Source organism: Lolium perenne, chromosome 4 (assembly GCF_019359855.2).
Source record: "Lolium perenne isolate Kyuss_39 chromosome 4, Kyuss_2.0, whole genome shotgun sequence".
Classification (NCBI taxonomy): domain Eukaryota; kingdom Viridiplantae; phylum Streptophyta; class Magnoliopsida; order Poales; family Poaceae; genus Lolium; species Lolium perenne.
The window spans coordinates 24,928,886-24,943,124 of NC_067247.2; the positions used below are offsets into that span (position 1 = coordinate 24,928,886).

General features: G+C 44.9%; 1 protein-coding gene across 2 annotated transcripts; it reads right to left on the reverse strand.

The window, feature by feature from the left end:
- Positions 1-687: 687 nt before the first annotated feature.
- On the reverse strand, positions 688-6,045 carry LOC127291944 (uncharacterized). 2 transcript variants are annotated; one of them, XM_051321269.2, is made up of 4 exons: positions 5,589-6,045; positions 5,337-5,445; positions 2,563-2,669; positions 688-2,195 (listed from the first exon to the last, which is right to left on the reverse strand). In XM_051321269.2, exon 4 carries the CDS (start codon positions 2,025-2,027, stop codon positions 879-881), a length of 1,149 nt encoding a protein of 382 aa, XP_051177229.1. In that variant the 5' UTR covers positions 2,028-2,195; positions 2,563-2,669; positions 5,337-5,445; positions 5,589-6,045; the 3' UTR covers positions 688-878. The 2 variants fall into 2 exon arrangements, with proteins under 2 accessions (XP_051177229.1, XP_051177228.1); XM_051321268.2 differs by lacking the exon at positions 5,337-5,445.
- Between the last annotated feature and the right edge of the window lie 8,194 nt (positions 6,046-14,239).

Consider the following 14,239-nt stretch of genomic DNA (forward strand, 5'->3'; position numbering starts at 1 on the left):
CAGCGGCGGAGCCATTTCTAGGTGATTTGATTGTCGATGGTGGGTGAGGAGTTGGGAAGAGGTGGCAGTGGTCATGCGCGGGAGCTTTCAGGACAACAGTTGGCCTTCAAGTCGCGTGGCTGATTTCTCTTGGGGTATGCATTTGGTGCAGCAAATTTGCAACACATACACCAAATTTGCAACACATACAAGAGGCAAAATTCAGGGCTACCCAAAAAACGTGGCATCACCACATAGAGATGGGCATATGCTGGAGCACTTTTTGACCTTCCGTGCACTAAAAATCAGTTTTTTAGTCAGCCCATTTATTTTCCATCATGCTCTAACTATTTGACTCCTTTTTTTTTGCGAAACACGTGACAATATAGACGCTCATACCCTAGCTAGCGGTCGACCGCATGGGCAGTCAGATTCCAACCAGAAATTTCAATTTTTAGTAACACTCGAATTTTCTATTTATAGTAAAATTTCCATTTTAGCGAAAAAAATCTGACCAAATTTGCTAGTAGACCAAATTTTCTATTATATATTGCAGATGCTCTAAATACATGAATGTCCTCTTTGGATCCCATTGAGCCAAGATGCCTCATAGGCTACGAACCAATCCAAGAGCGTTCAGGTTGCAAAAATGACACAACCAACAACAATTATCACTAAATTCGTTGCAAAAATGACGCACAACAAGGATGCCAGAAAGGATTAAACATACTCCTAACAATGTTCTGGTGACACAATACATAATCGATTGATGTTTCCAACATGCCATACATTTGTTACAGTACTTTCTTATTCTGAATGAAAATACAGCGACTGGCATCATTTAACATACTCCAAATAATGCCAGACTTGCCAAATCCGCCCCAAAACTGTATATTGATTCAGGGTATAAACCAGATTGGAAGAGAGCACTCTGAAGTAGATTCACGCGGAAAGTGCCTCATCGCATTGTGTGTTTTGTGAAAGTCGTACACGCCCATGAAAGTGGTGGGATACCTACTCCCGTTGCTCCACGCCAAGGATAGGTTGAAGCTTGCATCGTCCAGGTAATAGATGTTACCCACCGGGAGCGTGTCAAACTGAGACACCTCAAAGGCCCTGGAGCACCCTCGGCCAAGTAAGAGCGCCCGACCAGGAAGCGCGTGCAGCTCCACCCAGTAAGTGCCCCCACCGCCACTAGGGTTCATCTCAAAGATCCTGAAGTGCTGTTGCTGCTTGGGCCCAAAGAGCCGCAGGACCATTAGCAGCTTTCCACGGGACTCCACCAGATAGCGGGACACGCTGTGACCCTTGGGCAGGAGCCTATCAGGCTTGTAGTCAGTGCGCTTCTGTATCAGATAGGAGATATGAGACATCCCCAGAAGGTCACCCTTGGGAGCGTACACCACAACATCCTCTGTGCTGGAGAGGACATGGAAACCTTCCTTGTAATAGATTATGTCCTGGATCACGTCCACCACATCGCGCCTGGATGCAAGCCAGTATCGTTCCATCCCCATCCGCCAGAACGCTATATTGGAAGCACTGGAGACGTGCGCCGCAGCAAGGCAGCCCTCCGCTGACGGCGTGCCAGAAAAGGTGACAGTGCGGATGACCATATGGTGCTCGCACGTGGTGTCGATCCTGCCACGCGCGCTGGGTATCCTGAGCCTGTCAGGGAGAGGAACCATGGCGCCAGAGCAGAGGTTCACCGCTGCGTACCCTCGCCACTGGTCCGAGGCGAGGACGACCCAACCACCCTCATGGGAGCCGCATAGGCGCGCGGCACAAACGCTCTCCGAGAGGTGTAGGCGGCGGATAGCCCCAGAGTGGAGGCTTAAGAAGGAGGGTGCAGCAGGGGATGGGAGAAGGAGCAAAGGGAGATGGCACTGCGGGGATTTATGGACCTGCGCCGCAGAGCGCCAAACACGACAGACAGCAGCGAAGTAGACACGGTCAGCGAGGCAGGTGAGATAGCGGAGGATGGTGTCGAGAAGCTCAGGTGGGAGGCCGTCAGACCATGGAGAGCAAGGTTCGCGAGCACGGAGCATGGCGGGATTTGGGGGCAGATGCGAATGGTCTCTTTGATTTGGCTGCAGCCTTGATCCTGGTGCCAGAAGTAGGTAGATTTCCAGTTACATTCGGCAGTTGAAACAAACTGGATCAGCTCCCCAGCTACCACAACAAACTCTTGATCCTCACGAGTTGCCGCAACAAGCCTGTAAATATGGATCCCAGTCCAAAAAAAACTGTAAATATGGATGCATACATACTTTATTGTTGCAACACAGAAACAAAGGTTATGTTTGGATATATAGGTTTGCCAAAAAAAAATGTTTGGATATATAGAGAAACCAAGTTCCAAACTCCACTCATCAGAGAAAATAAAAATGAGGGCTAGTCACATTTCTTACAAGTTTGAACCTCGCGCCTAAGCTTGAAATGTTCGAATAGACACAGAAATCAGATCCAGAGAGCAAAATGCCGCATTTTCTACTCTAGAATCAACATTTTGTCTCACTGTATTCTTAAGAATCCTTCACAGATCAAAAGAGCTAGATAATGAAAGAGTGCAAAGGATAATACCATGTAATGGTGTGTCTGAGCTATATCCAAAATGGACTTCACAGCACATAAAACAACAACCACAGGAGTCTTTGAAAGATCAGTTCAGTCAGCAGAGATGTCCATGGCTGCAGCAAAAGATATGTTAACCGAATTAACAATGTACTCATGGTCTTTTGGTAATGCATTCTAGAGAAAATCCAGAAAAACAATAAAAATGGCCAACTAATATGAATGTAATGGTTGAGGATAATGCAAATAAATTGTACCGTACAATACATTGTATGACAATAAACGATCATGTCTCTAGAATATTAGCTGTTTGCGCTGTGACAATAAATGATGAAACGAATGTGTTGATATACCTAATAAAAATATTAGTTGTATGCCCAGACATAAATTCTTCCAGGTTGGCCACATAATTAATGAAATAAACAGATTGTGCCTAAAATTTGAACGTACCAAGAACTAAGTAAGCCATATACTCATGTTAATTATGCTAGAGAGCTGAAGCCAAATGCTGTTTGGTTGGGCGCAGGTTCAAGCCAAGCATTGGGCCTCAGAGTAAGTGGTCCAGATCCAATCCCTCAGAAACATGCTACCATTGTCCACTACTGAAGAAGTTGGTATAATCTTAGGCAGTTACTATAAGGCACGAATAATTATCTTTTGTCAAAACCAAAGGCCATGGTTTTTAAGGGGGTAAGAAGTTTTACCCACGCTCGAACACCTAATTGGCACGAGTAAATTGCATAGACCAGTAACTCTTGGGGCAAATATTGTGCAAACCAGTCACTTGAATTTATTTTTGCAGAGACCAGCAACTCTATGTGTAACTCATTGCAAAGAGGTGTAATGACTAAATTAAACAGGTTAACAACACAGTAACTGATAAAGGAGACCCACATGAGGTGGCCTGGCTGGCATGGTGGTATTAGAGCATCTCCAGCAGATAATGTACATACAAAATTAACTACCATATAAAACACCTTAGTTAAAAAAAACAGCTCCAACTGATGATGTAGATGTAAAAAAAGCCTCAAAATTTCACACCGCGATGCAAAGAGGTGATGTATCGTAAACCAATGGCCGCGCTCGAGCTCGAACTGCCGTTTTGTCGTTTCATCACTCCCCACCCCCGCGAGCTGCCGCGCCGCTGCCGGCCAAATCCGGCCAGCTGACGTTGGGAATAAAGCCGTTGTCGCTCCCCCGTCGACCGCTGGCCCCTGCCTCGCCTCGCCGAACTCTTCAAGCAGCTAGAGATGGCCGCCGCGTTGAAAATCCATCGCCCATCAGCTCAATTCCGGATCGCCGCGACCATCGTTGGCCGTCTGCAGGGCCGCAGATCGTCGGTGACCTTCTATTTAGCATACGACCCTGACTCGGACCTGTGGGACTGCGACACCTTCCTGGGCGACGCACCCGCCAGCCAGAACGAGGGGCGAAGCCTTCGTGGATGAGGACGAGAATGAGGGTGGCGACGAAGCACCTTGGCAGGAGTTCCGCGACGACATGGTCGACTTTGGGTGTCATGGCTTAGAGCATGTCTAGCAGACACCCCAAACCCCAACTACGTGTATCCGAGCCACCCCAAACACGTTTTGCAGGCTGAAAAATCGTCACGCAGTCCAGACGCGCCAAACGCAGCCCGCATAACAGCATATTCCTGGCTTGTTCGCACCGGGCTTCCTCAGCGCCGGCTTCTTCTGCGTCGGCAGCCTGTTACCCGGCTTCTTCATCCGCTTGGTCGGACCGGGAGGGGCAGCCGCAAAACGGCGGTTATTATGCTGATGGGGGTCGAACGCGGTGTCTGCTAGAGATGCTCTTACACATGAGTGGTAGGCCCCTACACCAACGCATGCCCCACCTGCAGCACAGCCGCAGCAGGCGGTGTCCTGGCCCGCGCCTGCGCCACCATTGCCCTTGGTCGCCACCGGTGGTCATCGCCATCGACGAGTAGGCATAGGTGACGCTGATGCTAACCCTAGTTTTAGCTAGGATTTTAGGATACCTATGCTGTTTTTTTTCTTCTTTTTTGCCCCATGTAAATTATATTTTTCATACATGAAATATCATTAATTAGGCTTGTGCTTGAAGCCGCTGGATTCATATCGATTCAAACGGACAAAAATAAACATATTTTGTGTCCGAAATAGATCTGCCTAGAGATTCCCTTATACATAGTTTTTCTACTTTTTAGATCATTGTAGAAATGCCAATTTTGAAGCAAAGCAGCTGTCAACCATGGTGCTAGTGCATGCGCAGCACACACCATGCCACGGCAGCTGCCAAAGTATGGTGTTTAAGCGTTGTAATCTAATCATTATAGCGCCATGCAATGTATTATATGGAGAGTCGCTGGTTTCCGCAAAACCAATTTCAAGTCACTGGTTTGCGCAATGTTTGCCCCAACATTTACTGGTATATGCAACTTCCTCAATTGGCACTAAACGCCTGAAGCGGGCAAAAACCATGGCAAAGACAAATGGAACATGAAGTTCATAATTTAACCTATATATAGGTACTAGTACAGGATTGCACCTCCTCACGGTGCCACTGGATACTTAGGAAAAATCTAAGAGAATGGTAAAAAAATTATGAATCAAACCTAGTTATGAACGACAGCCTTTCGTTTATATCTTTCAGAATTGCTTCAGGGCACACTATGAGGAGAGACTAGGAGCCAACTGTCATGTACAGCAGCACACATCTTGGTTGAAATGCATTCCAACTGAAGTAAGATACATAATGAAGATACAGTTGGCTCTCTAAATAATCAGAACCAAAACACATACATGGAAACGTTGGAAATAACAGGGGCTGCCACTCGCATTTCTTGCAAGTTCCGATCTCACTCTGTCCACATCAAATAAACTAGTCTGACAATCATATGCGTAGTCCTTGCTACTTCAAACAAAACGCACATCAGTTCTTAAGAATTAGTACAGTAACTGAATGCGAACTCTCTGTAACTGATCGAAACCATATACTAACTGGGGAAAATTGAGTCTGTACCATCAAAACGTTGCAGTTCTTTTGATCCTTACCAGTTCTGTGAAGTCTCCGTCAGCGATGGAGGAGAGGGTGTGAAGTCTCCGTCAGCGATGGAGGAGAGGGGGCGTCGCAAGGCAAGAACACGCAGAGCCGTCGGGGAGGCCGGGCTTCAGGGAAGAGCTCGCTGCTGCGGGGGGATCTTGGGGGCGGCGCGGAGGTCGTACCGCGGCCGGACGAGGTGCGACGGCGGCGGCCGCGTCGGGGATGTCACAGACCGCTCGGGTTAGGGTTTCAGGCCGCCGGTTGGGTCCCTTCTCTCCATGCCTATGGGAGCTGGTTTCGTTGGGGGTGGAGGCGCGCCAGCGAGGAGATCCCCCGCCGGGCTCGGAGGATGCGGTGGTCGCCGCTGGGCGCTGGGTAGGTGTATGCGGTGGTCGGAGCTTCTCTGCCGGCCGTGGTTGTGTGAGAGTTGGATTCGAGTTGTGGTGCGGGACTGAGTGCTGACCAGCGCTTCGGTTCAGTTTAGAGTGCTGAAATTTTTAATTATTTAATTGGTGAAAGTATTACTTTATTATATATACCATATATAAAAATCATTGTTTTTTTGAGAGCGCTAGATAAAGTCTCCTTCTCCCCAAGTGGAGGCAAATGTTTCATGGTGACTTTGAGTACACATGTCCTGCCCACCATTCCTTCTATATATTTTTTGATCGTTTTGAGGAAAAAGTGAGAGAAAGTCTAGATTTACATTTCAACCAATCAATATCTCTCTAAGTAACGGAAAATAGTATATTTGCATTTGATGCAATGATTCAAGTTCTTCGTAGTGATACATGAAAGTGAAAGTTCATGAGTTGATTCTTAGGGCTCCTCTACTCAGAGTTTGCTCCTCTTGGGTCTTTGGATTCTAGATGGATTGGTGATCTTACTGGTGTGGTGCGCTTGAGACCTCCAATCAAGTTGTGGAGATTGTCTCAACCTTGTGGCCTTTTATGGTAGATTTCTTGCGAGTCTCCAATTAAGTTGTGAAGATTGCCCTAAGCTTATACGGGTTCGGTGACCACCCTCAAGGATCCATAGTGGATTAGGGACTTCCCTTTTGGTGGAAATACTCGAGGAAAATATGGTGAACCATTGTGGCGTTTGGGGGGCATTGTTCCTCCATACCTCTCCAACGGAGACTAGCTTCATTTGAGAAGTGAACTTCACGATACATCATCGTATTTGTGTCCCCTTTGTTATTCTTATACTCGAGATATTTACTAATGTACTTTACTTTGTGATATCCTTTGATGTGGGGGGGGGGGGGGGTACCACGGCAATACCCATGGATTATAGACTTGGATTTTAGGGAAGAAGCCGCCCTAGCTAGTGGTTACGTCAACGTACAAACAACATATGGGCATAATTTACTCACCTTCAGGCCCTAGAAAGAAAACCCTACGTGATGCTTGTCTATTTTTGATTGATGATGATTAGGGTTACAAGGTCGTCGTGATGGCTATGGTGCTCTCTATAGATTGTGTATCCTCCTCCCCGTCGAACCCTCCTGGCCCTCATAAAGGAGGCTAGGTCGCAGGACTCCGGGTCGGTTACTGAAGGAGATATGCCCTAGAGGCAATAATAAAGTGGTTATTATTTATATCTTTATGTTTATGATAAATGTTTATATATCATGCTATAATTGTATTAACCGAAACATTAGTACATGTGTGATATGTAGACAACAAGAAGTCCCTAGTATGCCTCTTAAACAAGCTTGTTGATTAATGGATGATTAGTTTCATAATCATGAACATTGGATGTTATTAATAACAAGGTTATATCATTATATGAATGATGTAGTGGACACACCCAATTAAGCGTAGCATAAGATCTCGTCATTAAGTTATTTGCTATAAGCTTTCGATACATAGTTACCTAGTTCTTATGACCATGAGATCATGTAAATCACTTATACCGGAAAGGTACTTTGATTACACCAAACACCACTGCGTAAATGGGTGGCTATAAAGGTGGGATTAAGAATCCGGAAAGTATGAGTTGAGGCATATGGATCAACAGTGGGATTTGTCCATCCCGATGACGGATAGATATACTCTGGGCCCTCTCGGTGGAATGTCGTCTAATGTCTTGCAAGCATATGAATGAGTTCATAAGAGACCACATACCACGGTACGAGTAAAGAGTACTTGTCAGGAGACGAGGTTGAACAAGGTATAGAGTGATACCGAAGATCAAACCTCGGACAAGTAAAATATCGCGTGACAAAGGGAATTGGTATTGTATGTGAATGGTTCATTCGATCACTAAAGTCATCGTTGAATATGTGGGAGCCATTATGGATCTCCAGACCCCGCTATTGGTTATTGGTCGGAGTGAGTACTCAACCATGTCCGCATAGTTCACGAACCGTAGGGTGACACACTTAAAGTTGGATGTTGAAATGGTAATACTTGAATATGGAATGGAGTTCGAATATTTGTTCGGAGTCCCGGATGAGATCCCGGACATCACGAGGAGTTCCTAATGGTGGGAGAATAAGATTCATATATAGGATGTCATTTTATGTGAATTAAATTGACGCGGAAGGTTCTATGGAAGGTTCTAGAAGGTTCTAGAAAAGTCCGGAAGAAACCACCAAGGAAGGTGGAGTCCACATGGGACTCCACCTCCATGGCCGACCAACCCTAGTGGGGGAGGAGTCCCAAGTGGACTCCCCCTTAGGGGGCCGGCCACCCCCCTATATGGGAGGTGGAACTCCCACCTCTAGTGGGAGTCCTAGCTTGGCTAGGTTTCCCCTCCATATGGAAGGTTTTTGGTTCGGGTCTTATTCGAAGACTTGGAGACCAACTCTTGGGGTTCCACCTATATAATGAGGGCCAAGGGGGAGGGGGCCGGCCACCTCAAACACCACCAAGGTGGCCGCACCCCATAGTGGCCGGCGCCCCCCTCTCCCCAAACCCTAGCCGCCCCGCTCCTCCACTTCCCGCACGCTTAGCGAAGCTCCGCCGGAGTTCTCCACCGCCACCGACACCACGCCGTTGTGCTGTCGGATTCAAGAGGAGCTACTACTTCCACTGCCCGCTGGAACGTGAGGTGGACGTCGTCTTCATCAACAACCGAACGTGTGACCGAGTATGGAGGTGCTGCCCGTTCATGGCGCCGGAACCGATCGTGATCAAGATCTTCTACGCGCTTTTGCAAGCGGCAAGTGAACGTCTACCGCAGCAACAAGAGCCTCATCTTGTAGGCTTTGGAATCTCTTCAAGGGTGAGACTCGATACCCCCTCGTTGCTACCGTCTTCTAGATTGCATCTTGGCTTGGATTGCGTGTTCGCGATAGGAAATTTTTTGTTTTCTATGCAACGTTATCCTACAAAGGGTATCGCAGCCGTGTCTATGCATAGATGGTTGCACGAGTAGAACACAATGGTTTTGTGGGCGTTGATGCTCTTGTTATCTTTAGTTTGAGTACTTTGCATCTTTGTGGCATAGTGGGATGAAGCGGCTCGGACTAACTTTACATGACCGCGTTCATGAGACTTGTTCCTCGTTCGACATGCAACTTGTATTGCATAAGAGGCTTTGCGGGTGTCTGTCTCTCCTACTATAGTGAAGATTCAATTTACTCTTCTATTGAAAACATTAGTATCAACGTTGTGGTTCATGTTCGTAGGTAGATTAGATCTCTCTCGAAAACCCTAAACCACGTAAAATATGCAAACCAAATTAGAGACGTCTAACTTGTTTTTGCAGGGTTTGGTGATGTGATATGGCCATAATGTGATGATGAATATGTATGAGATGATCATTATTGTATTGTGGCAACCGGCAGGAGCCTTATGGTTGTCTTTAAAATTCATGTTGAGTAGTATTTCAAAGTAGTTGTAATAGTTGCTACATGGAGGACTATCATGAAGACGGCGCCATTGACCTTGACGCTACGCCGACGATGATGGAGATCATGCCCGAAGATGATGGAGATCATGTCCGTGCTTTGGAGATGAAGATCAAAGGCGCAAAGACAAAAGGGCCATATCATATCACATATGAACTGCATGTGATGTTAATCCTTTTATGCATCTTATTTTGCTTAGATCGCGACGGTAGCATTATAAGATGATCCCTCACTAAAATCTCAAGATAATAAAGTGTTCATCCTTAGTAGCACCGTTGCCAAGACTTGTCGTTTCGAAGCATCTCGTGATGATCGGGTGTGATAGAATTAACAAGTGCATACAACGGGTGCAAGACAGTTTTGCACATGCGGAAACTAAGGTGGCCTTGACGAGCCTAGCATGTACAGACATGGTCTCGGAACACGTGATACCGAAAGGTAGAGCATGAATCATATGGTTGATATGATGAACACTTTGAGTGTTCGCCTTTGAAATCACACCTTGTCTCATGATGATCGGACATAAGTGCGGTGGATTTGGTTCGTGTGATCACTAAGACAATGCGAGGGATATTGTTTTGAGTGGGAGTTCACCTAGATTTTTAATTATGTTGAATTAAAATTTGAACTCAATTTGTCATAAACTTAGTCTAAACTTCTGCAAATATATGTTGTAGAGATGGCGTCCCCAATCAATTTTAATCAGTTCCTAGAGAAAGAGAAACTTAAGAGCAACGGTAGCAACTTCACCGACTGGTTCCGTCATGTGAGGATCTTCCTCTCTGGCGGAAATCTGCAATATGTGCTTGATGCACCGCTAGGTGACCCTCCTGCAGAAACTGAAACCGATGAAGTAAAAGCTGTTTACGAGACTCGGAAAATTCGGTACTCTCAAGTTCAGTGTGCCATCCCGTGCGATGCGGAATCCGATCTTCAAAAACGTTTTGAGCACGACGATCCTCATGAGTTGATGAAAGAGCTGAAAGCTATTTTTGAGACTCATGCGGCCGTGGAATGCTATGAAGCATCGAAACAATTCTTCAGCTGCATGATGGAAGAAGGCAGCTCCGTTAGTGAGCACATGCTCGCCATGACCGGCATGCGAAGAAACTCGATGACTTGGGAATAGTGATTCCTAACAGATCGGGATTAATCGTGTCCTTCAATCATCGCCACCAAGTTACAAGAACTTTGTGATGAACTACAATATGCGTAACATGAACAAGGAGTTACCTGAACTCTTTGGCATGCTAAAAGTCTTGAGATTGAGATCAAGAAAGAGCACCAAGTGTTGATGGTCAACAAGACCACCGCTTTCAAGAAACAGGCAAGTCTAAGGGAAAATTCAAGAAGGGTGGCAAGAAAGCTGCCACGCCTCCTATGAAACCTAAGAACGGCCCTAAGCCCGATGCCGAGTGCTATTACCGCAAGGAGAAGGGACACCGAAGCGTAATTGCTCCAAGTATCTCGGCTGATCTCAAGAGCGGCCTTGTCAAGAAGAAGAAAGAAGGTATATCCGATATACATGTTATAGATGTTTATCTCATCGGGTTCTCGTTCTAGTACTGGTATTTGATACCGGTTCGGTTGCTCATATCTCAGAACTCGAAACAGAACTAAAGAATAAACGAAGACTACCGAAAGATGAAGTGACGATGCGCGTTGGAAATGGATCCAAAGTCGATGTGATAGCTGTCGGCACACTTCCTCTACATCTACCTTCGGGATTAGTTTTAAGCCTAAATAATTGTTATATTGTACCCGCGTTGAGCATGAACATTATATCCGGATCTTGTTTAATGCAAGACGGTTATTCATTCAAGTCGAGAATAATGGTTGTTCTATTTTTATGAATAATATCTTTTATGGTCGAGCACCACAAAAGAATGGCTTATTTCGTTAGATCTCGATAGTAGTGATACGCATATACATAACATTGATGCTAAGCGAATTAAATTGAATGATAATTCTACTTATATGTGGCACCGCTGCCTTGGTCATATTGGAGTGAAACGCATGAAGAAACTCCATACTGATGGATTGCTTGAATCACTTGACTTTGAGTCACTTGATAGATGCGAAGCATGTCTAATGGGAAAAATGACAAAGACTCCATTTTCTGGTATGATGGAGCGAGCTACTGACTTATTAGAAATCATACATACCGATGTGTGTGGACCAATGAGCGTAGCATCGCGCGGTGGTTATCGTTATGTTCTAACCTTCACAGATGATCTGAGTAGATATGGGTATATCTATTTCATGAAACATAAATCCGAAACTTTCGAGAAGTTTAAGGAATTCCAAAGTGAAGTAGAAAATCAACGTAACAAGAAGATCAAATTTCTACGATCTGATCGTGGAGGTGAATATCTGAGTTATGAGTTTGGCATGCATTTAAAGAAATGCGGAATACTTTCACAATTGACACCGCCGGGAACACCTCAACGTAACGGTGTGTCCAAACGTCGTAATCGAACTCTCTTAGATATGGTTCGTTCTATGATGTCTCTTACTGATTTGCCGTTATCATTTTGGAGTTATGCATTAGAGACAAATGCATTCACTTTAAATAGAGCACCATCAAAATCCGTAGAAACGACACCATATGAATTATGGTTTAATAAGAAACCTAAGCTGTCGTTCCTAAAAGTTTGGGGTTGCGAAGCCTATGTAAAGAAGTTACAACCGGACAAGCTAGAACCCAAAGCGGAAAAATGCGTCTTCATAGGATACCCTAAGGAAACTATAGGGTATACTTTCTATCACAAATCCGAAGGCAAAATCTTTGTTGCTAAGAACGGAACCTTTCTTGAGAAAGAATTTCTCACTAAAGAAGTGACTGGAAAAAAAGTAGAACTCGATGAGATTGATGAATCTATACTCGTTGATCGCAGTAGCGCGATGACGGAAGTTGTATCCGTACCGCCTACACCGGCAACAGAGGAAGCTAATGATAATGATCATGAAACTTCGAACGAGGAAACTATCGAACCTCGCAGATCGACCAGGGAACGTACCACTCCTGATTGGTATGATCCTTGTCTAAATGTCATGATTGTGGATAACAATGATGAGGACCCTGCGACGTATGAAGAAGCGATGATGAGCCCAGATTTCAACAAATGGCAAGAAGCCATGAAATCCGAAATGGGATCCATGTATGATAACAAAGTATGGACTTTGGTAGACTTACCTGATAGCCGAAAGGCTATCGAGAATAAATGGATCTTCAAGAGAAAAACAGATGCAGATGGTAATATTACTGTCTATAAAGCTCGACTTGTCGCAAAGGGTTTCCGACAAATTCAAGGAGTTGACTACGATGAGACTTTCTCACTCGTAGCGAAGCTAAAATCTGTGAGGATTTTGTTAGCAATAGCTGCATTTTTCGAGTATGAGATTTGGCAGATGGATGTCAAAACGGCGTTCCTTAATGGAGACATTGAGGAAGAGTTGTATATGGTACAACCCAAAGGTTTTGTCGATCCTAAAAATGCTGACAAAGTATGCAAACTTCAGCGTTCAATCTATGGACTGAAGCAAGCATCAAGAAGTTGGAACCGACGCTTTGATAAGGTGATCAAAGACTTCGGGTTTATACGATGTCATGGAGAAGCCTCGTATTTACAAGAAAGTGAGTGGGAGCTCTGTAGCATTCCCGATATTATATGTAGATGACATATTATTGATCGGGAATGATATAGAACTATTAAGCAAAGTTGTTAAAGGTTATTTGAATAATAGTTTTTCAATGAAAGACCTTGGTGAAGCATCGTATATATTAGGCATCAAGATTTATAGAGATAGATCAAGACGCCTAATAGGGCTATCACGAGTACATATCTGGACAAGATTCTAAAGAAGTTTAGAATGGACGAAAGTAAGAAAGGGTTCTTACCTATGTTACCAGGCAAAGTCTTGAGTAAGACTCAAGGACCGGCTACTACAGAAGAAAGAGAAAGGATGAGTAAAATCCCCTATGCCTCGGCAGAGGATCTATCATGTATGCCATGCTATGTACTATACCGGATATAGCACATGCCGTTAGTTTGACTAGCAGATATCAAAGTGATCCAGGAATGGAACATCGGACGGTCAAGAATATCCTGAAGTACTTGAAAAGAACTAAGGATATGTTTCTTTGTTATGGAGATGACCAAGAGCTCGTTGTAAGTGGTTACACCGATGCAAGTTGGAACACTGATCCTAATGACTCTAAGTCACAATCTGGGTACGTGTTTATATTGAATGGTGCTGCGATAAGCTGGGCAAGCTCGAAGCGGTGCACGGTGGTGAAGTCTTCAACGAGAATCGAGTACATAGCGGCTTCGTAGGCTTCATCGGAAGCGGTATGGATGAAGAGGTTCATTGTAGAGCTCGGTGTGGTTCCTAGTGCATTGGACCCATTAATCATTTATCGTGATAACATGGGTGCCATCGCCAATGCACAAGAGCCAAGGTCACACAAGAGGTCAAGCATATCAAGCTGCGTTACCACTCGATTCGCGAGTACATCGAAGATGGAGAAGTAAAGATTTGCAAAGTACACACTGATCCGAATGTAGCAGATCCGTTGACTAAAGCTCTCCCTAGGGCAAAGCATGACCAACACCGAATGCCATGGGTGTTAGGTATATTACAATGTAATCTAGATTATTGACTCTAGTGCAAGTGGGAGACTGAAGGAGATATGCCCTAGAGGCAATAATAAAGTGGTTATTATTTATATCTTTATGTTTATGATAAATGTTTATATATCATGCTATAATTGTATTAACCGAAACATTAGTACATGTGTGA